The sequence below is a fragment of the Athalia rosae genome, chromosome 1, assembly GCF_917208135.1.
Source record: "Athalia rosae chromosome 1, iyAthRosa1.1, whole genome shotgun sequence".
Lineage (NCBI taxonomy): Eukaryota > Metazoa > Arthropoda > Insecta > Hymenoptera > Athaliidae > Athalia > Athalia rosae.
Window position 1 is genome coordinate 14,279,985 of NC_064026.1, and position 25,045 is coordinate 14,305,029.

A 25,045-nucleotide genomic window follows, 5' to 3' on the forward strand; every position below is an offset into this window, starting at 1 on the left:
ACCAAAAGCGGTTTTTACCTAGCATGCGAACATACGTATATACACACATTCGCTATACTATATTGCCCGTGCTCTCGAAAATGGAAACGTTAATACCCATACCACAACGATTTACCGTGAGATGCGCATGCAAACATCGATGGTGCACATGCACATTCGTGATACGTTGTGGAAATAGAGAAGTGCAATCAAAATTTGCGAAGGGAACAAAAAAAAAAAAAAAAAACAAGAAAGATAACCTCCGGTCTGAACCTACAAACGGGCTAGAAGGTTGAAATCTTTTGACGATGTAGCAACTGCATCAGAAAACCGCAGCTACATGCGTAACCGAATTTCGAACCTAATTGGGTAAATTGATGTTAATACTCGGCGTATTAAATCTAAGTGACATTTATTGCCGCGCGATTTACTTGTACACATAGTTTGAGTAAACTTGCATCGTTAGGTTCCACGTGCTGAAGATGCTGCGTTTAAGATACCCGCAGTAATAACGTGTACATACCACCCCTCAACTCTTCCCTGGCGTACTACGGTTGCTGTAATTAAATATAATGGGAAACGTCATGTTTTTCATTAACAAAAATCAGACTCAGAGATTAATTGGTGAGAAGATATTTTATTACACTCGTAATACCAGCGTACAACACGCAATCTGTCACGCTGAAACGATACGATCCTTCTTCCTTTATAGGTGCTACGTATTATATTATTCGAAATGAGAAGCACGTTGTAACACCCCGTAGTGGGTGAAAAAGTGATTTCCTCGCGAAATGTCTTCGCCCGTTACGTTCGGCTCTCGAAAGCTTTTGTTTTTCCCTTCACAATTAATCACTCGCAATTGATATTATCATAAAAAAGAAGCGTTGATTTACTACGACGTGGAAAATTGAAATCTTTATGCTTTCACCTGGAATAAACACGTCGGACACTATTTTTTTTTTTAATTTCAATTTCTCGCCGACGCACGTAGTGATCAATTAAAAAGCGAGCATTCGTAACGTGTGGGACAGTCGATAACGAATCATCCCAAATGATGTCAATTGCATATTTGTAAGCATTATTATTTATCCAATAGTTTTCACCTTGGTAACCAAAATTTTTTTTCCCACTTAAAAACAAAAAAGACCTTTTGTTGAAAGTATAAGGAGAGCTTTCTACGGGTCGACAATGGAGGCGTCTAAAGAATGCGAACTGAAGTCGGTATATAAAGTTGAAATTGATTCTTCGACGTTGGAGAGCGCATACCGAGAGCTAGATGTATTTTATAGCGTCTCTGCAGCAGTCGAGTTGGCAAATGAAGTTTTGAAAAGATCATCGCGAAAACGTCAGACGGTGTCTCATTACCTTCTAAGATGTCGAAGGAAGAAGAAAATAAATATGGACAAAACGATATAGACCGAGTGGTAGAAGAATAACGAAATTTTTTTTCTTCGGAAAACTATAGAAAATAAAAATAAAGAAGTGAATGAATAGAAGATAATAAAAAAAAAAAAAAAAAAAAACCGTCCGTAAATTGTTACGTGCACCAGGGCGAGGATAACCCAACAACCGAGAGATTTCAGGACGCGCGCGTCGCTCGACTCGAGATGCTGATGCGGAAGTTAAACGATTCAAACTTGAATCGAAAATCTGTAAAAATGACTAAAGTTTAGTTCAACAATTTAAACTTCATCTTATCCGTTCGTCGGTTCATCAGCACCCTAGAAAAATAAGTTGACTTATCTACTCGTCGCTTATACGGCGCTCAATTTATACAGAAATCTTCTGAATTATGACGTGCGTCAATTCCGCATGATCTGGATGACTCTCGACCGTCTGTATCGGATTTGGTATCGCCTGTTTCGGCACAACCGCCGTGAATGTAATATTCACGAACAAGATGCAGCAAAAAGTGAAATTTCCAAGTTCGAATTTTACATTTTAACAGGTTGATTAGTCCAGGTCACTTTTAAGATTAATTACGATCCCCGCGATCTCGGTGCAAATTTCGGATGTAACGAACAACTAAACGGTGTTAAACGTAATTTGGTTAACGGAGGCTCAGATTCATTAATACTGGTACGGTTGGAAAGTTTCGTAGGCTCCGTATCCCGAAGGCGAGGGTATTACAGAAAAGAGGGTGAAGTACGATAACCGTTGGTGGTGGGTTTTGCTGAAAGAGTTTTTCCAGAATATAAATCAAGATCTACGGCAGATATGTGCATAATATAGGCGTCTTGACCTTTTCCAAAAGCAACTCATATATTTCGCACATCCGCGGTAACTCGATTTACAAAAAATTATTTACAACTTTCCTAATAAATCAAGCTCATAAATCACAAGCTTCAACTTGAGCGTATAATATGAAAAAGTTGAAGTAATTCCACGTCGATTAATTGGAGGAAAATTAACGAGTCCAAATGTGCTTTTGGAAATAGAGAAGGCAACTGAAAATGATCGTCGCGCGTGGTCTTCGATTCCTTCGGAATCTGTTCCGTTTCTCTACGAAATCACACGGATTGAAATAATATTGATTGAAAAAAAAAAAGAAGAAAGAAAAACATATTTTCGATCGTTCTTCGTACGCAACATATGTCAAGGAATTTAAAAAAATTCCATAAAACGTATAGTTATAAAATTCTTTTTCCGTCCTATAAAATTTTGTAAGCGGACGTGGTATTACCCACACATAGAGTTTTTTTCATCACAAAGTTTGTCTACGAAATCTGAAGATCACACCACGCGATTCGCGAATTTCTATATCGCTCGGCTAGAAACCACGCATGCAAATGACGAAAGTTTTTAAGCGCCCTGATTTTTCATAGGTTCGACTAGACACACCGGAACCATTCGATATCCCACGTAGAAAAGTTTTTACAACATACGGAAGCCATCGTAAATATGAGATTTATCATGAATGTTGACGCTCGTTATAAACAAGTTATCGGTGCGCTAGTCTCATATTATTGAAGACAGTTCATCGCTAGAGGAATACTAGATATGGGTGGGATCCTTCCTGAAAGTGGAAACATCTTCACATGCGGAAATGCGAAAGCCCTAGAGAGACCCTGGCGATGCGCAGTTATGTTACGACTGTACGTAGTATGAATTTATACAATTATTATATCCGATTCGCAAAGAGAACCGCTCTGAGGGATTGGGTGAATTCGTATACAGTACAAAGTTTGAAATGATTTTCTAATTTTCAGTCAGTCATAAATGTGTATACGGGAATCGGGGGGTGTCCGAAATTTTTGTACTATCGCCATTAATTTGATATCGTAATAATATTTTTTTTTTTTTTGCTTTTATTTTCAAAAGCTGCAGACTTACGCAAGCGTGGCGTCATCGGGGAGCCCAAAGAGTGATTGACCTGCAAAAATTAGTGACAGATTGATGGAAATTGATGATGAAGGTAGATTGGAATTAATGGCCCACCCGGTAAATACGCGCTGGTAGAAAGTCAAAACGAGTCAGATGGTCGGTCGATCGACGACCCGAGACGCCCTTTTCGGTTATGCAGACTTTATCCTTCAACCTCCAACGGCGAGTTGCTGGAGGTAAATATTTTTCACTTACTTCTCCTAATATCGTCAAACCTGCGACGCATGGACACGCCGATCTCGGTTATTAAATCATATTCTCGCGCCCTTCTATCTCAAACAAACTCCGATATTCATTTTAATTCCGCAAAAATATTTCACACCATCTTTATCCCCCAAGTTCCAGGCAGAGATTCCATGTATTTTGCACCCCCGTACGAAAATATTATTCCAATATCTACCTTTCTGATTGATTTTACGATTACTTTCATCCACTCAATTTATTTTCAACTGTGCCGATCAGCTGTTTCAATAAAAATTTACCGTTAAAGCCAAGTTTTTTTTTCTTTTTTTCCTATTCTAATTGCTTCCAATCCAACGATCCCCTGGATAATTCCAATAAATCAAGTGGAGTAAAAACTAAAAGAACAAAAACTAAAAAGAGCGAGTATACTGCTGTGTATCTGTGTCTTCTTATAAAAAATGAGAATGAAATTGAATAAACATGGAAATTATGCCATGAAACCTCGTTTGACTTTTAAGTGTCCGTAGGGTCCGCTTAGCGGGTGGAAAAATAATGATTTTCTTCCGTGTTCTACTACCTGAGCGATCTAAATTAATTATTGATAAAGTAGCCTTTCACGGAAAATTTGAATCCCCATGAAAAACGGGAATTTTCAGTCAGCTACAACGGAAGCTTCATATCCTCGGTGATTTTGGACATGGGTCCAAAACGTGTTGAACTTAATACAGCGGGCAGTCCTCGAAACCCGGGAGATCCTAGAATCTGGACGGATCTTGTGATATGACAGGCCAGCAGTACCGCAATGTCGTCCTTCACGTTCCGAGGTTGCCTCCGATGAACACACGTCAAATATCGGGGTAACAAACCCTCGCGTATTTGTCTGACACACTTGAACACAGTGGTCCGTAGAGGTTGACTTCAATTCGGTTCGCTTACATGGAACGAATTAATCTTTGCCAGATCAGCAGCAGCAGCAGCAGCAGCAGCAGAAGCAGCACGAGGGAAGAGAAGGGATATCCATGGCGTACTGCAGGGTTCGGTTATATCATATAGTTACGGGAAAATGTCGAATAGCGGGTATGAAAATTGGTATAGACGTCGCTCACCTGCGCCCATATCGCATAATATCCAGGGAATGGGATGATTTATTACTCAATATCACAGCTCCTGGCGTATTAAATTTGTCCAGAATTTTCCAATTGAAAGTTTGACGTTAAAAGATCCATTGACGAGGCTTTGCTCGCTTTGCCGAGATTGTCCGTTGAATTATCAAGTGCCGAACGGACGGCGGTGTATCCGAGCGATTTCAACCTCTGACGCTTTTTGTCGGAGGAGGCATTTTCGGTTTTCTCCTCAGTGTATATCCTTCGAAATTCCGGAGGATATACACTTGTGCAATTTCGTAATTACATCGACAAGAAGAAAAATGTTGTGATTTATTTCTCGAAGTCGACAGATTGTTCTAGAAAAAAAGGGGGGGAAATGTGGAGTGCGTTTAGGGAAAGATATAGTAGTTGCAAACTCCCCTATCCAGCATCAAAATCCTGACTAGGGCGTAAACCGAGGACAAAAGGAAGAAAAAATGGAAATCGATGCTCCTTACTCTGACCTTCGGTTGTTTCGAGTTACAAAAGGATCACCGGGGGAAAATCTCCACAATCGGATTTGGACTTTCGCTCATCGTATTCCCGAGATGGTTCCTTGTTAGGTACGTCGTGAGGCAATTCGCCACTTCACTTTTGCGATTTCATCTGATTTTCGAACAAACTAACAAATTACCAGTAATTTTGAAATCCTATGCTGTAATAAAATCGCGAAGAAGATACGGTTATTGCAGTAAAAAACCGCATTGGCGTGAAAAAAAAACGGCGAGTATATCCAGTGAGTTATTTTCTATATTTTTTTGGCAGTATAACATGGATGACGAGGACTCCATTATACCCAGCTCACCGTACATGGATCGGTGAATTGTTTTCGATAAAATCTGTTGAAATAAAAAAATACAGGTAGTCAACAATAGCTGGTATCCATAGCCATGTAACAAACATGATGTTTCACTATTTACTACATACTTTACTACTATCATAGATGTTCAACACATCTATGCTACTATACAGCGGAATCAGAATCGACTGAAAAAGGGAAAGAATAAAAAGAAATAAAATCGCCGTAGTTCAATTCCGTGGGATTTAAATGTAACGAACGAATTTTCTCCAAGGTATATTTCCGGAAATGAAAACGTGCGAGTGAGAAAAGCTGGACCTAATTTTTGCGATAGTTTTTACGTCCGATCCTTCCGACAGAGAAAATGAGTAGAATGCCAGGTATCAAGGTGCGAAAGAAGCTACGTAATATCGTTGGAAGGGCACTCGAATTTTTTTTTTCTTCATCTTCCGCTCATCTGGTCACCTGACGTATACGCCTCGAGGAGGCAACCGGTACAGCGATACCGTATAGGAGAGCTGATGAAAAACGGTGCAGAAAAAGGTTGCCGCGCCAGGTCGGAAGAAAATGAAGAGCATTTTCCAATTTTCTCGCGAATATGAGGCGGCTGCGGATACGAGAGCGCGGGGATTCTGGAATCAAGAATGCGTCGGACGTGCCGTTGATACTGATTGAGCAAGGGGGTTGAGGAAGCTACAGCCACGGAATGATAACATTGGCAAGATCTCCGGTGCGACGGGAGTAGCGGCAACGGCAAAGGCACCGGTTGCCATCGCGTCGCGTCACATCCCCAGGACCTTGCAAGAAGGGAAAAGCCGGCGCAGCGCGGGCGTCGCGACGCCAAAGTGAGATGAGGAACGAGCGCATGCAGGAGGGAAATATAAGGGGTGGAAGGGAAGAACAGGCACGAAGCTCACCCTTTATATATATACGCTGTCTAGCTCACGACTCGCGCGATACCTTTCACGGCGTACTACGCTGTCCCGATATGATACAAAACCCCTTGAGAAAGCCAAAGGACACGTACAGAGGGCTATGGAGAATTTCGGGATCCGCGTTCCCCTTCTACCGTGAATATATGTATGTACGTACATCCCTCAGTCTGTAGCAACTTATCGCACTTCCTGCATAAATAATTTCATCCATTGAGACGGAATTCGAGTAAAATTCGTGTACTCGTTCCCCCACATTATAACTATGCTGTATAATGTATACGCTGCAGGAAAACTCTGGAGACAACCTAAAGAGTGAAGAGGTCCCTTCACCTTCTTTCGAGGATTCGTGACGTCGATTAATCAGTCGTTTTAGAAATTACAGGAGTTACGTGTACGTGGAAAACTTCGCGTCATTATCCCGAACGATACTGAGTGACTAAATTTTCGTACCTGCGGGAATCCTCGGTATCGGGATGAATGTGACTTTATTTCATTTGAGGCACTTTGAGTGCTGACTCGGTTTCTCGATAATATCGGATCGAAACGGCTATTTTTTTGTTACGGTTCTACGCAGGTACGACACCAATCGAGTCATTCGAATAATCAACCGTTTCCGTTATTTCATTCCAATGCTTTTTGAATTCTCCGACTGAATCCGTGCGCTCGAAGAATCGCTAATTAAATTGAGCGCTAAAGTACCTACCTCGATTCGTCGATCCGCATTGTTTTCAATGAAACTTTCGACCGTTGAGCTAATCGAGTCCGCTTTGATCTGAGTTTGAAAATTATCGACAAGCTATCGTTTAATTTTCATTGGACGATCACCGTCGCTGTAACCCGTGTAATAAAGTTCTCTCAAGACCAAAGTTTTCAAATTTCACATGATTCGAATTCCGCAGCTTATTAATTACGTGCAAGTGTGTACCTACAAAATCGAAGCTTCGAAATGACATACGTCAGCAAGTTACTAGGTGTAACATTTGCCCGTAGAACTAGACACACCCGTATATCCCGCCAAATCTGATGAATAGTTTAATACTTGGGCTCCGCAGCGCGGATATAACCGCGATATCCGATCCAAATCTAAATCCGAATGATATCCATATTCATCGGCGTAACAATTGCCGTGATTATAGTAGGTTATAGGTATGTAACGTACACACATACTTAAGTCTATCTCTGATATAGAGGAGTTCGGTAGCTCGAGACCAACTTTGGTCGTGAATCGGTAGCGTGTTCGAGTCAATAATGTCCCGGAGCCATTAACACGGTGCGAGATATCTCCCCCTGATTAACTGCCATTTCACGTATCAAGTATCTATATGAACATACTTGTCCGTACATACATATATATGTAAATCTACTCGCGCATGACTCGATAATCTCTATTCTGCAATGATTGCAATGAATTTTTCGTCCGATATCGCACACACCGAATGTCAGATTATTTTTCATTTCTATCTCTGTGGAAAAGTGAGGCGTTCGCTCCTCCGGTTCCACAGTCCCAAGAATAGGTGCGAAGTATCCATCCTTTGACTTTTATTTTCTCTTCGTCTCGCATGAATCGTTTTCAGCAAAAATTTCCCCCTAATTTTTTCATTTCGCAATATAACGTAGAGTAACTTCGTGGGGTTTCCCCATCAACTAACTATATCGGTATCATATATAGCCGTCCGGAAAGTACGTCTAAATAAAATGTACAAAGTATTATCCAGATATATTCTCGCGCCGAAATGAATTTCACCCTTATTTTACCGATTCGAATAACGTCGTCTTCTTTCCCGTGTTTCTACGCCCTGCGCTGCAATTCGTTCACGTTGAAAACTTGAAAGAAAATCATCTGTAGCAATATTACCACTACTTTGCGGTGCGCGATAATTAAGCATCGTTTTAATTCCACTTACTTGGCGTTTATCTCCCTACGTCGCAGCCTCGAGAAAACTTGGCTCGAAAAGCAAAACAATTACCGGACAAGTTGAAACATTCGACGATTGATATCTTTCACGTGACGATCTCACCGGTATCGGTGGATCGCGTATTCAGGCGTAAAGAAAAATAATCGGGATAAAAAAAAAATAAATAGTACAGAACGACTGTTAGCGTATGAATCATGCATACATACATACACAGACCGCGCGAATATCACAGACGCGAATGAATAATTGAATACTTGAATAAATAATTATATCAATTTTTCTAGAGCCGACGTATACACGGGGCAAAGTGGAAGTAAAAACGCTTCGTTGCATTTTGAGAGGGTTTTACCGAGTCGATCCGGAACTTGAAAGCTGCCGAGTCCGTGACGTCCCTCGAGATCCTTCGTTACCATTCGATGTCCCCCTGTCTTCAAGCTTACTAGCCTGTCCTTACTAGCTTGAAAGCCTTCTCCTTTGCGGATTCAGTGCGATAATTTCACGGAGACTGTGAAGCTACCGGTGAAACATTCGTCGCCGGAAATTCTTTTACGGTAAAATCTTTCGCCGTGCCTTGCTCTTCCCGAAGGATATAGTGTGTAGGATAAGGTCGGCCGATATATGGAGCATCTGCGACTATCGGACCATTCACATCTCCGGGGTGAATGATATAATGTTGATTGAAAAATCTGTGGCTTTGCATTCGACTTTTATTCATGGAAGAAATCCACTATGAATATGGTTTGGTCATGTGACGCGGCTTCATGTGAAAAATACGGGGGAAGAGACAAGAGAAAACAAAAAAAAAAAAAAAAAAAAAAAAAAACCACTCTTTGCACGGAACAGTTTTTGGCACATGTTTGGTTCATGTAATTATACCGACGCTACTTTTCAGCGATCAACTTACAGGGCTGCCAGATGAAAAATATCATTCGGTAGATGCGATCGGGTGTCAAGAGATTTCAATCGATTGATGTGTTTCGTAAAATGAATTTCCCTATGATCTATATACATTTTTCAAATCCTATTTTATCCAACAGGATCGAATTACACCCTTTATAAATTTTGTTGGAAGGGAAGAGGAGGCAATTTTTCATTTGTTATTATTACGGGTGCGCCTCTCCATTTTCTTCTAGCATCACGTTTTTCATACGTGCGGTAGACGTACATATATCTCTCGATTACAGGAACATGCCCGTTCAAACGCAGAGCTTTTCTTCTCGATCTATACCGTGTGTTCGCGCGAAAAGTATTCGTATATCCATATCCATATCCATATCCGTATAATAGAAGAATCGATGAGTTGGAGTTGAAATACTTTTACCATTTCAATACAGGATCGGACCATCTCTTTCAAGGTTCAAGGTATCCAAACCGAAATTAAAGAAGATTCTACTTAAATGGGCAAAATTTTTTCCATTCCAACTCATTGATTTCTCCGTAGATACTCTCCTCGTGGACACCAGGTATATATCTCTTATGGTACCTAATCATCTTCGACCTGAAAATTAAACGAACTGTGAATACTTTTCCTGTGAGAGTTTCATGCCAACTCGACACAACTTTGAAAACCGGCTTCATGACCATTCGATGGCCGATTTCTTTTTGACCCGGTCCAGCCTCAAAAGGCTGCAGTTCTTTTAAAAATTTCTCTTATTTTCTGATCAAGTAATATGCATTCATAAAATTCGGAGAATTAGTAAAAAAAACCGATATACTAATTGAAAAAAAAAAGATCGCCCGGGGATTCATTGGAATTTCAGAGGGTAGAATACGCTCGAGTATTAAATCTCTCCTCGGTACATAAATTTGAAATTGTTGAATTGGCGCCATATAATATACGAAGAGCAATTACCCTGGGCAGGGCATCCGCACCCGGAATAACGCGAGTTAAACTAACAAGAATATAATTCTCTTGAGTTCAATTCACATGCTCAGTATTCGCGAGGTTATAACCTTCGTATATAATTATCCGATGCCTCGGGCGCCGTTATTATGATATACGTATGTACGTATACTCTACCAAAATACCATCGCTGGCTGCAGCTGATGTAAAATGTGATAGAGAACCGAACGATGAAGACCTCGCGGTCGCAGCAGATTGTAAGCTCGATGGCTCGAACGCGTACGTTGGACTAGATAACAATATCGTTTGAAGGTGGAAACGTGATTTCATAACTGTGTAATAGATACGAGGAATTTTTCACCGAACCAAGTATCTAGCTTTTTCCCGGTACTCGATTCACGCTATCTTTCACCAACCTCATTGATTTCAGTTCCGAAGCTCGTTCACCGAAAAATTGTGATTTCAAGAAAAATTCAACAGCACGGTGGATAAAATTCTTCGGTTCCGGTCTGCCGTATGTTTCAGAACAATTGGCGGTTTCACCATCGTGTGCGACGATCTATTCATAGATATTTTTTTTCATACCACGTGACGGTTTTTGATTAGATAATATTAACGTACATGCGAGATGTAAGATTTTCACTCTTCGTAAGAATTTCAACGTTTCACGTGTCATCCGTTGAGCCAGATTAGCGCGGTACCCGGGATGACATAAGCGCCAATCTATTTTTTTCCACTGTCAAGGTCGAGGTCATGTGTACGCGTACGCTGTACAGTTCTGAGTGGTTCTACGATGTTAAAGAGGAAAATGAAGCCAGCCTATCAGAAAGTCAGCGGATCGATCCGCCGGTGGCCATGGTGGAGTCGACGAGTCGGAAACCTGGTACTACTGTGTCAGTATAACGTAGTATGCGTTTGCGTACAGTGAAACAGGCGCATGTGTTGTCAATTCTGATATTGTCGCTGTCCGTTACTTGGTACAGATCGAAGCTATACATAAATATAGCTTCTGGGGATGTCTACTTGATTAAAAGTGACCGTGAAGTGCGACCGATCGGTGCAACAATCGTTAACGATTGTTCGTGTAACGTATGCGTACCAAGCTTATGAACCGCAATATTTACACTCCGCGCGATTGTCGCGGGATATACGCTGCTGACACGGGAACGTGCACATGCTTCCCACACACACACGCTGCAAAATATAACCACGCGTGTCACGAATAGAACGAACGCTCCAACGGATGTGCTGTCTTTTTGCTGTTATTTTTTTTTGCGGGAGGGAGAAGGAAAAGGTAGAACGAATCGAAACGTAAGAGCGGTGACGTCAATCTCGATCATGGACCGAAACAGAGAGTATGAACCGGGATTATATATCGACGATACGATATGTATATATTGTACGTTTACATAGGGCATTCCGTGCCAACTCGAGTAGATTAGGACTCCGGCTATGTAATCTTTGTTTCATATTTTGAAACGTGTTGGGTGATGCAGTAGCACCAAGAAGAGTTCCAAAAAAAATTCACCGTCACCACCCAACCATAATTTAGCAAAATGGAGAAAGATAGAAAAACAAAAAGAAAAAAAAAAAGAAAAAAATGGTAAAACCGCTGAGTGTGGAATCGGTATATCGCGATCTACGCACTTGTAACACGAAAGTTTTGATGTCATATTCTATTCGCGGTGCGCGTCTGATTGTACGTGCTCAGAAGACCGCTGATTGTCAAGAACTAAATTGTTCAAGTGCTCAATCATATCGCCGTAAATTGTTCGCCTGGAGAGGCAGCTTGTTCGAATCTTTCGAGCACGAGAAGCCAGTAGAGATGCCTCGTATTTGGCAAATTTTCCTTACGTACTCCTGAAAAGGCGCCAAATCTATCGGATGTAAAGCCCTCTGTAGAGAGCGTCAGATTCGATCGTGGAGTTTCACTTTCCACTCTTATCGTGATTACAAATAAATTTTTTGCATTCGGAAAAGCTCTCGAGGTCCACATTGTTTTTTTTTTTTTTTGATAATTTTTGTTTTTTGGAATTAGATCCAGGCCGGAAAAAAAAATGGCGTCTTTCCAAAGAAGTAGGGAAATAAATGGGCCCGCGAAAACTTCGAAAACTGAAGAAGGGCGCAATAACATAGTGATAAATGTTGAAAGTCTCGTTTATAATTTCTGAATGGTTAATGTGGTTCGCGTGCGTGGTTTCATGAAGTTTCCCCAGTTTGCCGGCAATTAAGATAAGCCACCGTATGCCTTACTCCGGCCGGGCCAGCCGCGGCCGCACCGCGGCTTGCATTTCACGTGCGAGTAAATATATGATCAGTCTGACATTTGATTTGCCGCACGATTTTTACCCACACGGCCGTTACACGTACACCACTTAATCCATTCTATCGATTCTAACGCTATTATTAGCTCGCGGGACATTATATACATCTATGTATGTGAAATTCCAGCGATGCATCGTTTTCATCATCATCATCATCATCATCATCATCATCATCATCACCACCATCCGTAGTGCTTCGCCATCTCATCGCATTTATATTTATACCGCAGAGGGTGTGTATACGTTAGGCCATAGATATGTATGGTTAGGCTAAGAACCGAGAACAATCACTGTTACGAGCGAAGACGTTGACCGCGATGTCTGGTTGGTTTTTTCTTTCTTTCTCCAATCGACGCGTTGTGATATTTGTTTTTTCGCTCGGTGACGCGCTCCCGATCTTCGAGCGTTACACGCGTAACGGGTGAAACGTCTGATCGAACATTTGAAATAGACCAGAATTAGAAAATGGAGAAAATATAGAAAGACGACAGGGAACGGGTGCGGGGTAAGGAACCATAGAGGTGTCGGATGGGGAACTAGGGGTCAACCTCTTCTTCCTGGGCCGTCGGGGTGGGCAGACGTCCTTTATTCGACGGATGAGTAGTTCATTACGATATATTTTCATAGAGTTCTGTACGCCAGGGGGACCGAAGAAATATTGAAATTCTGTTACAGTGAGCGTCCAGGCAATTGATGATTTATCTATATCCTTCAAATTTCAAAATGAATATAATATTACACATGTACAACGAATAATCGGCAGGGTAATCATCGGTGTCGGTAATGAAGATTATAAAAACGTGGCGTATATTCGCATATTTACTTAGTGAAATGGAGTTCAGATAATAGGGCATGTACACGTCCGCGAAGACTAGAATTGAAGAAACTGTTGAAATAACCGCAACTTTCTGCTGGGTTCTGATCCATTCACTTTAACAAGCTGGAATACCGGTGTTCCTACCGCGACATGGTCTGCATGTCGCGAGTTTGTAAAGGAATTTTCAGTCGTATCGAGTTCTGCGATCAAAAACACTCCTTTTCAATCTTTCGAGCGTTTGGGTAACGACAAGATTATCATTTATAAAGTTTCTTTTTCAACTTTCTAATTAGACATTTTTTTTTCACGAATAATTGATGAAAAGACGACCCCTGATTAGCTCAGATTTTAAATCTCTAATTACGTCCATAACGTATTTAATTTATCGCATAATTGAATTCCATCGTCTGGAGTTACTTTGACGATCTTTCCACATTTTTCGCGACGTTATGTCGTATATTTTACTTGCGTACGTATTTCATTACGATAATCTCGTCTACTGTGCTCTCCGCGGCGAACATAAGCTTACACATTTGTGGATTCGAATGGAAAACGAAGAGAGCGATCTTCCAAAATCAAAGAACCTCACTCACAATTTAACTCAAAATCTTCTGATTCAACGGAAAATCATTCGAAACAAGTTAAACAGACCTGGTCGAGATTCGCTGAACTTTGTCAATCCGATTTAAGAAATGGGTAGATACGCTACATTCTTTGAAAATTTAATTTATACCGAAGGTTATTTATTTATTTTTTTTTTTTCATTCGTGCAAAAAGATTTTAATTATTCCAAGGGAAGATCAAAAATCTACATGCATATATACATCCTCGTACCAGGTTTTTTTTTTTATTCTATTTTATTTTTTTCCGTCGAACCTGTCCATTGTCGTCCGGTCTCACACGGACGAAAGACACAATCATATAATTTTTCACGCTTACAATTAGCTATATTTCAAAGCAGTGGCAATAAAAATTCTCATCAGTCCAAACAACGAATTAGAAATAACGTTCTTCTGTCAAATGTTCCCCGAACGGTGGGAGCAACGGGGGTAAATTAATTCAATAATACCAGTACCCGGTAGGTGCGTACGTACGAACGTACACTAGGTGATTACGGCCAGTTACAGGATCGATAGAATTCGCATCGTCGGAACAAGGCTCTGTATTATCGGGACGATTCCCAGAGCTTTTCAACCGTTAATTTTAATTGCCGTGGGATATTATTCGGCTCGTCTGTCAACGCGTCAAGCTCGATATACTATTCGAACCTCGCATGGCGCAGTAGCGACATTTAATTTAATGTTTGTGGAACGAAACTTTATTATTTCATCTTCCGACCCTTTGGAGTCCGTTTGAAGCGTACGTGCGGCGTGTATCTCTGTCGAAGAGAAATACTTTATCATTTCACCGATAGTAAAACGGAATTAATCTTGAAAAAGAGCAAAAATCTGTCCGAGGAATTTTATCGAATAGCGATTCACTTTCTTTTTACAGTTTCCCGATGAGATCGCAGCATTTCGGTGTTGCTCTTCGAAAATCTTGGCGTGAAATTCGTGAGATCATAATACTTCGTTACTGAAACTTCCGACATTTTTTTCTATCTGACAACGAATTTTTTTGATTTTCTCCTCTCCGATGTCCCTGAAACTATTATTCTTGACAGGTGTTATTGAACAATCCTTTTTTCCACAACAATTTGAGGGTGAAAAATATATGCTCTCGTGTATGTCGTGACACGGCAACACTTTAACGCGCGATTGAATGTATTCAATCTGCACGATCAAAAAATATATACAATGCGTGTAACACTCGTCGGAATGCATGTGCACGTGCAGGTAAGTAGCGGTGATCGAAAACAAATGATAAAATATAATAACGTCGAATATCGATAAACAGATAATCCAATCCGTTATCTGCAGTTGTGATTAGAATTGAAGCGTTACGATCGTCCGTGACTATTGAATATTTCTGCGCGTTATACTCAACTCTAACGAGTCGGGTTAATCATGAGTTACGTTGTGCACAAGACTTGGCAATCCGGACGGATCGGTAATTTCGTAAAGAGGTGGACAAGTGTTCGATTATTTGGAAATGCGTGTCCAGCGTCGGGAGCCACCGAAAATGCAGTGGAATCCAAAACAATTACGTGGGAGGAGGCGAAGCCTTTTCGAGAGATTCCCGGACCGAAAGCGCTTCCGTTGATCGGTAACCTCCACAGATTTCTACCGGTCATCGGTGAGTCTTCTTTGATTATTTTAACGCTGATGTTTAATTCAACAATGCTCGTGTCGCTCTAGCCGTCTTATCAATAATATAAGTTAGGATGATAAGTGAGGAATCGAGTGATCGGAGTGTGCACTCGAATAATGTATCACGGCATCCGTCTATTCTAGAAACCCTAATAAAAGGAAACATAGCGAGCTGCGGGGGAAATAGGTGGGTTGGTTGGATCCATCCACACGGATCATCTATCGTGAATGGAATTCGGTTGTTTTTTTTTTTTTTTTTTTTTTTTTTTTTTTAACCGCGTCGACAAACATTTAATGACGCTAGATATATCGAACTAATTTTCGCGTTATATTTTCGTACCTGAAATTGCTTCGATGTATTTGCCAAGATCCTTTGAAAAGAAATCAGCTGGATGAGCTGTGCTTCGGCCGGTGTACGATGTGGACTGTGAGAGATGTGAGAATATTTTTGTTTCACCACTTGTCGTGTCGGACTTCTAGACTCCTGGGTCCCATTCTTCTATATTATTCGCATCACTTTGTTCAGAGAATTTGTTGAATCAGTTCGAGTCTATTTGTTGTTTCGCCATTGATCGGGAAGAGGGAAAGCAGAAGAATGTAAAGCCCTCGAGCATTCGGTAGCACGCTTACTATGCATAGATATATTAACTGTGCGACTCTGCGGTCAGAGATTGAAAATTGATTTTTTCCTCCGTGAAGAAGTTTCTCCACTTTCTCCGATCTATGCGTTCGACTGTATGCATACAATACGTAAACCCATTACTTTTGCAGGGATATACGGTATACGATTCAGCAGCCGCGACTCTGAGGGCTTCCTCTCTTTTATCGTATCGACAAAAGAAATATCCACCGCGAAAAGAGAAACGAATAAAATGGAAAATAATGATGATAACAAGCCTCTCGGTTCGTCACATGCATAGCGGTATTGGATTGAGTGTACGTGTACTAAACGACGAGATTGAGGGTCGGATATTGAAGTAAAATTAGTAAAGATCGTACGATAGGAAAAACGTAATATTAAGCCAAGTAATTTGATTCTGTAAGAATTTTCAGTAAGGTTCCCGCGTCTCGCGACCAGATCGGAAATTGCTTAATTAAAGAAACAGCGCTTTGATGGTATCCAATCTACCCCCGGCGAAGATTAAAACGATAGGATTCCAAGGAATATATAAAAGTTTCTAGACTAATTTAGATTACTCTGTCAAATGTCCGATCGCCGTACCGAAGAATTCACGCTCGTTTCGATCGCGATTCAAAATACATACGTTTTTCCCTACGTCTCGTATTTCGTTTCAGGTGAATTTTACGACAATGACAAAAAGGACAACTCTCATTTCATGAAAAAATTACGCCAAGACTTCGGAGACATTATTCGTGTCAGCGGACTGCCCGGACTTCCCGACCAGATTTTCGTTTATAATCCGGACCTGGCTGAAAAGGTTGGTATAAGGCTGAACTTTATGGAAAAAAAGGAAAGAACGTCCAACAGGCAACACTCGTTCAACTCTTGATTCAAGTATGAAATATTTAATAGCGAACTTGTCGCAAGATTTCGTACATTGAGAATAAAAAAAAAAAAAAAAAGAAATCCGGACCCCGATTTGGACGAAAAAAAAACAAAAAAAGATTTTTAACAACGTGCGTACGCTTTTCGGAAAAACCTGACTACACACAATGTGGCTATCACGTTACCTGCGGTCGGAAGCAGAAATCACAGGAGTAGCTACTCTCGGCGCATAGATATTAAATTTTCGTCATTTCATGCGGAATTTCTATAAAACAGCCCTTCCGCTTTTCCCACTCATCGCTGCATTAACGAGGTTTATAAACGCGTCACTAACTCTCACGGTTTTGAAACTGAAGGGTACTTTGGAAGTGCAACTTTCTGCGTACCACTTCATACCGGTATCACATGCGCTCGTCGGAAGTGCATTTTGTTCCTTTTTTTTTCATCCGGATCGGCCGGTATGGAACCCGAACAGTTTCAGCATAACGAAATCATCGCATCAAGAATAAAGGGTACAGTAGAGCAAAGGTATTTCAGGGCACAATATTGAAATTTTTCGATCTCTCTCTTCAGCCTTTGTCTTGCAAAATAGTTGACCAATCTATATTTGAAATTCGGAAAATGAAAATTTCTATTTTTCTTCAAGACCTATAATGACGACACATATGAGTTACATTTATTTTGTCATCGTCATTATTTTATGTACTTTGATGTATTTTCAACAGAGTAACACGAAACCGTAGATTAAATTAAGGTATGACTACAACCGATCGAAATATTTCAATTTTTCCGCGGTGAGACGAATCGTATGACGATTGGAGAAAAACGTTGAATCTAATAAGGTGACGTGAAACTTTGAAAGTATCCCACCAAGAAAATTATAATGAAAAAAAAACAGTTCTACGGTTTATGACAAGTAAAAAGTAATTTCCAAAGCCTTTCGGTGACCTCCATAAATATTTCTGGTTCGTCCAGAAGTTAGTACGTCATTTTGTTATTTTTCCCATTCCTTTTTTTTTTTTTTTTTTTTTCACCGAGCATTGATTCTTGCGGTGAGATTAAATATTAAAAACAGCTAACCTGGAATAAATTCACCAGCCCGGTAGAATAGATTTGTGCATGTTGGCAATGTACAGTTTTGTCCTCCGCATTGCGTTCGACTATAGGAATTTATTTATGCTACGTGCTTCCGAATGAAACCGAACGAATAGACGAGATTATCGGAGGGCTGTGCCGTTCCATTGAAGTGGTAGCGGTCAAGCCGTATTAGTGTAAATTAATGAAATCTGGTTCGTGCAATGCGCGCTGGATTTTCCCTCGACCAGAAGAGCCGTGAGAATGCGGTTACTTTCCATCGTTCGTTAATTTTCTATATCCTCTCAATTAGTTGGTTGATCAAGGATGCTAGCGGGCGCAAAAATGCGCTTCGTCGATGCACCGGGACCAGCCGTCATATGTATGGGTAGAGTGGGTACAACCGATTACATGTAATTCGCGGCGGATGTCCCACCGCCGCGACTGAATTCACCTCGTTGCGTCGACGCGTCAGCCTTCCACGTCAATACTTTTCTATTCGGTTTAATTTTACCCCTGAACGAGCAAATTTTCCCTTCTTTTTACCCAACCGACCGCGACAGACATCGTAACGGGACGGTGCACCACCTACCCTTCTTCTCCGCTTGCACAAACCGAAACGTGGATGGAGCGAAAAGGCATACGAAACCCCACGGCGATAAGATTTTTCTCCGAAAATCGTCGAACGCCGGGATATTATCCTCCCCGACAATCATTCGTGGAAGGGTGAAGCTTGTCCAGCAGTCGTTCACTATCCGATGTATCTCAACTCGAGTAAACTTGTTCGACAAAATTAGCGAAACACAAAATCATTTTTGCTGTTCTATTTTTTCAACTTTATCACCCCACAGCTCGTTGCCCTCGACCCGAACTTCCGCAGTGTGTGAGAAATCGGCACGGGTAAAGATATGAGGATAAAAGTAGGGGGTGGTCCTTCGGTATATGGCTCTGAAAACGTTTCGTTCGTCGCGCGCGGGCCACCGACGTCGGTATGCGTCCGACGCCAAATCACGCGTGGGTCGTTATTTTTCTTTCGTTACAGTGAGGCGTTCGAAGACGTTAAAGGGGTTGGGGCTGGAGGATGGGGAAGAGGAGGAGTTCCCCGTTCAAGGTAGACGCCTGTATAGCTATACCGATTGACGCGCGACGCTCCGCGCTAGGATACGTTTTATAACTCGTATACTCTAAGTTGAAAAGGCCGTTTTACGCGAGCTTGAAACGTGAAACCATCCTCTGCTGCCTGCTATTATAGCCTTGGAAGAAGTGTATAAAATTGGCGTTCGACGATATTTTTATGATCGGTCCCCGTTAACCTTTAAATATATGAGAAGAGGGATTAGGTTTTGAAGCGGAAACTGCAAGTGACATGGAAGAAGATTTGCGAAAAAGCTTAGCCACTGTATAGTTTCGCCAATTCTTCGTTTTCTATTCTTTTTTATTTTTTCAACTTTCGCGTGAGCTTTTCGTTGGTATTACACAAGTTGCCAGAGTAATCTTACAATCTCACGACTTTTCTCTCTTGCCTTTTCAACAGCAGTGCTTTTCACCCCCTATACATTTGAATTTCTTTTTTTTTCTTCTTTCTCCTCTTAGTTTCTTTTCCGATTTTTTTTTTTTTCTTCTTCCATTCGTTTTTTTTCGGTCTCTTTCTGCACCACCTCCCCTTTAAGTTTTGGTTTCGTTGTTCTCTTAGCACGGGCGCACCTTAGACAATTTTATTTTGTCGGTAAACTTTGCATCCCGTAATTGCAGAACCATTTAACGACCGTAAAGCTGATGTTTTCATATAGTCGAGAATTCACATTGCCAGTTTCTAACAAATTACTCGTTTAATTCTTTCTCTCCTCTATTCGAAAGATTCGTGTTCCATTCGGCGAACTGTGCTTTTCAGGATCGGAAATACTACCCGATCTTTGATTTCATCGTCCTTATCGAATAGAAAATCGAACACAAAATTGTCGAGATGATTGCTGTGTACTCTCGCTATGATGAGAAACAAGGTGAAACTAATGAAATTCGCGTTACTACAACAGAGTCCCAGTAGATAGAAAAAAAAAAAAGAAAAAAAAAACGATATGCAAAAGATATTCACCTGGTCGGCATCTGGTTGACAATTCGACTGAGACTGGTTTAACAGACATTTGTTCCATTTTTGTTTTACAGGCTTACAGAAACGCCGGTCAGTGGCCGGAGAGGAATGGGATCAAAAGTCTTGATCGTTATAGAAGAATAGAACGGAAAGAATATTATGACGGATCTCTAGGTCTTTTAATCACGTGAGAGATCGTCTAACAATAAATTTGAAATTGAATTTGGAATCACTGTGTATCTGTGTATATATATATTCTGGTTATCCGATTATTTTGTCCGCAGGATATTGCAATTATTTCCTTATGTATTGCTGTGAATAATTTAATATCTACTTTGCTAAGTTCTAAAAAATAAGACAAATCGAATACAAATATTCTGATATTAAGGGAACATTTTTTCAAAGTCCAGAGAAATATTTTTTTTAAGGCTACGTACGTTTCACGTGGACGGACCCATATATACATGTACACACATACATGCTGTATAAAGTAGGTGCTGCAGACGCTAATCTTTTGACCTTCGCATAATTTTCTTTAACTAGGCAAGGCGAGGAATGGTGGAAGTTCCGAAGCGTTGTTAACAAAGTTCTAATGCGCCCGCAAGTTACCAAACTCTACATACAAGCCATAGACAAGGTTGCCGATGATTTTGTTAGAAGGCAAGTGCGATGCTATTCTAGAAAAGAATTTTCAAACTTTGTCTTCCATAATCCAGTTTCCCTCGTTATCTTGATGCAGTATGCTAGCCGCTACCACTTCCCTTTAGATGTTCCAGCATTATATTTTGGCATGGAAAAGTTCCACACACGAGTACGCTTCTCATGGAAAATTTACCTTTTCCCCACCGCATCTCAATATTTCTACCGATTCAATGGAGCTGGTCAAATTTTTACATAAAAAATTTTACGTTGTAGGATGAGACTGATTCGGAAGGATAACGATGAAATGCCGGAGAACTTTTCCAACGAATTGAACAGATGGGCTTTAGAATGTGAGTCGAAATCGAGATGATTCAATGACTCGATAATGTTTTAACGATTTTTCTCAAAATCAACCAGCGATCGGAGTCATCTCCCTCGATACCAGATTCGGTTGCCTCGACGAAAATCTGTCCGCGGACTCGGAACCTCAACGTTTGATATCCTACATTCATTCGTGGTTTGAAATTTGGTATCAATTGGAAGGACAGCCGTCGTTTTTCCATTGGATGAACACCAAGAAATGGAAGGAGTTCGTCAAAACGATGGATTATATCACCGAGTAAGACAGTCGTCCCCTCTGTTCCTTGTGTTTTATTTTCTCTCTCTCTCTATTTTCCCGTATCCTGAGAAGAGGGCCGCGACTTCGCTCATTATAATAAGATTCATGGTTTTTCTAGGATAGCGATGAAGCACGTCGATGCGGCAGTCGAAAGAATAGAGAAGAATCCGAAGACCGACGAGGAGGATAAAAGTGTCCTCGAAAGGCTGATTGCGATCGATAAGAAGATTGCGTGCGTCATGGCCCTAGACATGATTCAAGCTGGTATAGACACCGTGCGTGTTTTTCACAAGTCAATGAACCCACACACTTTATTCGTATTTCATATCTTTGTGATTCGCTTTCACGGGAAGTCGCCACTCGCTTACGCTGTCACGTGTAACAATTTATTCCTTCAACACCCTTCGTATCGAAGATCATTTTTTCCACTTTCAAAATTTGTTGGGATATAAAAATTCGGAAACATTTATTCACGCACACGATGAACGGCGGATGTCCCCCGTTCGAATTTGGCAGAGTTTTATTATCATCATTTGTCCACGTCGCCGTTATTTTATGAGTAAATCACCCGAATTTATTAAAATGGAACATCCCCGTGTTTAGCGATTGAGGGAAAAGAAGAGAGTTGCTCGATGTAAATACAATAGAAAGAGAGAGAAATGGAAAGAGAAATGGAATAGGGGGAGAAAAATCGAACCCTGCAGTGTTCCCTGGAGGTAGAATAAATTCAAAAGTCACAGGCCGGCCCAGCGTTACCCGGTCGGAAACAACTCTCAACTCCTTGAACAAGAGTCGTACCTACGTATTGTACAGTTAACGACATACTTACTACGTATGGCATAATGAACGACGAGGTTTTGTCTTTTCATTTTTCTCTGACGCTTGTTGTTTTATTTTTCATTTTTTTTTCCTCTCATCTTAGACCTCGCACGCCGTGGCCACGTGTTTGTACTACCTAGCTAAAAATCCTGAAAAGCAAGAAATTTTACGGAAAGAATTACGGAAGCTCGCCCCGGATGGAAAAATTAATGCCGAGAACAACGGGAGGATGCCTTACTTAAAGGCGTGCACAAAAGAATCCGCAAGGTAACGAGAAAAAAGAAATAGTATAAAAAAGAAAAGGAAACACTAACACTAAACATTACATAACGTCCCGCAAATCGACCCTCCCATTAAAACTTCAAACATAAAACCTCTATTTCTTTCAAGTTTTTTACATACCTAATGGACCATTAGGCTGCAGTCATATATTTTGTCTTGGGAAAAGATATTACGAATACACATGTGCACGTCACGTATATTTTCTATAACGTGTGAGCGGTGTTAGTGTAAGTCGCGCCTGTTACAAGGAAAAATTAACCGTCTGTATAGATTTGCTGCATTACTTCCACGTTGTCTGCATTTTAACGAATGGAAATTCTTCGAGCATGTATCCTAACTCGTTTGATTTGTATAATAGGATGTCCCCGATAGCTTACGCGAACGCTCGCGTCATGCCGACGGATATAGTAATCGGAGGATACCAAGTGCCGAAGAAGGTGAGAATTTTCAATTTTCACGAATATTTTCTCCAGCTTTCATCCATAGTTAGGGTTATCTTATAATATCCCTTAGTACCATATATATATATATATATATATACATATTTCGTTTTTTTTTCACACTTCATTAGCGTGTTAATTATTCCCCTTGCTTCGTTTGATCTTTTTTTCATTCATTAATTCGTTGATTTTCCCAGACTCCGGTCATCCTTTGTCACATAGAAATGACGACGGATCCTGAAATATTCCCCGAGCCAGATAAATTTATGCCGGAAAGATGGTTGAGATCGAGTCCAGATTTTGCTGACGCCCACAAGTTTGCCGCCCTGCCGTTCGGACACGGGGCAAGGTTTTGTATCGGTAGTAAATTCGCCGAAATGGAGATGGAGTCGTTGATAACAAAGGTGAGTCGCGGCATAGATCATTAAAATGAAAATTACGAATAATAAAGAGACGAGTAATTACCGGCTTCTTAATTATGTACCTATCTAATTATCGCAGATAATATCAAACTTTGAAGTCTCTTGGCACCACGAGGACATGAAATTTCTTACTAAGATACTTCGCACGCCCACATCACCCCTCCGCTTCACGATGACTGACATCAAAGCCGAGAGTTTGTAGGCGCTTTGAATTACTTTGAAAATCTTAGTATTCTAGTTTGTTCGGTAGTCCATTTATTTTTCGGGTGATGATACTACGGATACGATTAAAATCGACATGAAAAAATGTCGATAACCATGGTAAAATTGTTTTCATAGACAATTGTAATGAAAATAGCCATCGACCATGTAATAGCTCTAGTACCTTGATAGACTTATTGAATGAAGCCGCTTATATAAATTATACGCTTGCCCCAGGTGGTTCGATGATTACCTGTGTTCTTTTTTCTCGTTTCTCCCACCCATAGGACGACGCTGATCTGAACCAAAATTTAAAAACACCGTGGCTCCAGAATTGTGCGATCGCGCGCAGAATCGCGACTTACGATGGAGCTATAGGATACACTCACACACGCGCACCTATTATCGAACTTATGGTCGCGTGCTCGATGCGTGTTAGAGGTATAATGTGTAATTACCGTTTTCAGTCGTGCCAACTCGCTTATTTAGTTCCCATCTCGTGGCCGGCACCGATTTTTTACTCCTTCGCTATTCTCCGCGACCCAGCATTCAACCCGTAAAACTTTATCCACGAATAGAACGTACAGTCTGAATAAAATATCGCACCTCAACTCGACCGTGATCTGACCTATTCGTAGAGTTTCTTTTTTTTTTTTTTTTTGCTTCTTTTCAAAAACCATTTTCAGAGTTACCATTCGGCTCCGATCGAATTGGAGGGTAAAAATAAGGGCAAATAACATTATTCCGGATCTCATTGGCGTACTCATTATTCGAATTCGAAAGTCTCCCCTGAACCAGTGACATGGGTGAAATGAAATCTGGCTGGATATCCAACTCCAGATCTGATTAGATCCAAATGTTTCGAAAGGCCGATCTAACAATAAGCAAACGTTCAATTAGCTGTAATCAGATCGGATGAGACACCGCGAACGTTGAAGAGCGGGGATTTTTATAGACGCAATGTCTGGACTTCAGTTTTCATTCTTAAATCACGGTGAAGCGGAGTAGGTAAATTATTATTGAGATTCGTTTTTCGAATGCCTGACAATGAGTTAATGGGCCGCAGTTGCTATTATTGCATCAAAGACGCGGGAGGAGGAGTATGCAGGTATAGGTATGGAAATATACCTATACCCATGATACACACTGGACTAGACCGAACACAGAATCATTATTTGAAACCATTAATCATTGAAGCTTCAACAATCGCCGTTGCACGGTTGATGCGGCATATCGACGCTGACCTTCGCAAAAATTTTCCGATCACCGTCTGCAATGCGCATTGTAAAAAGAAAACGATTGCAAAAAAATTCTATAAAAGAGTATTCAGCGGAATGAAACGAAGCTACGAAATAGCAACGCCGTATACGTCGCTC

The 25,045-nt window shown here is 40.8% G+C and overlaps 2 protein-coding genes across 8 annotated transcripts in view; one reads left to right on the forward strand and one right to left on the reverse strand.

The window, feature by feature from the left end:
• LOC105683200 (neural cell adhesion molecule 2-like) overlaps positions 1-25,045 on the reverse strand; it is a 248,404-nt gene that overhangs the window by 145,522 nt on the left and 77,837 nt on the right. The window lies entirely within an intron of this gene.
• LOC105683204 (cytochrome P450 CYP12A2-like) lies at positions 11,084-23,921 on the forward strand. 7 transcript variants are annotated; one of them, XM_020850804.2, is made up of 12 exons: positions 11,084-11,273; positions 15,222-15,560; positions 16,871-17,013; positions 20,319-20,431; positions 20,788-20,904; positions 21,160-21,236; positions 21,304-21,505; positions 21,624-21,780; positions 22,428-22,591; positions 22,965-23,043; positions 23,244-23,450; positions 23,548-23,921. In XM_020850804.2, exons 2-12 carry the CDS (start codon positions 15,332-15,334, stop codon positions 23,668-23,670), a joined length of 1,611 nt encoding a protein of 536 aa, XP_020706463.2. In that variant the 5' UTR covers positions 11,084-11,273; positions 15,222-15,331; the 3' UTR covers positions 23,671-23,921. The 7 variants fall into 7 exon arrangements, with proteins under 7 accessions (XP_020706463.2, XP_012251072.2, XP_012251065.2 ...); XM_012395649.2 differs by having other exon boundaries at positions 15,245-15,560; XM_012395642.2 differs by having other exon boundaries at positions 11,084-11,268.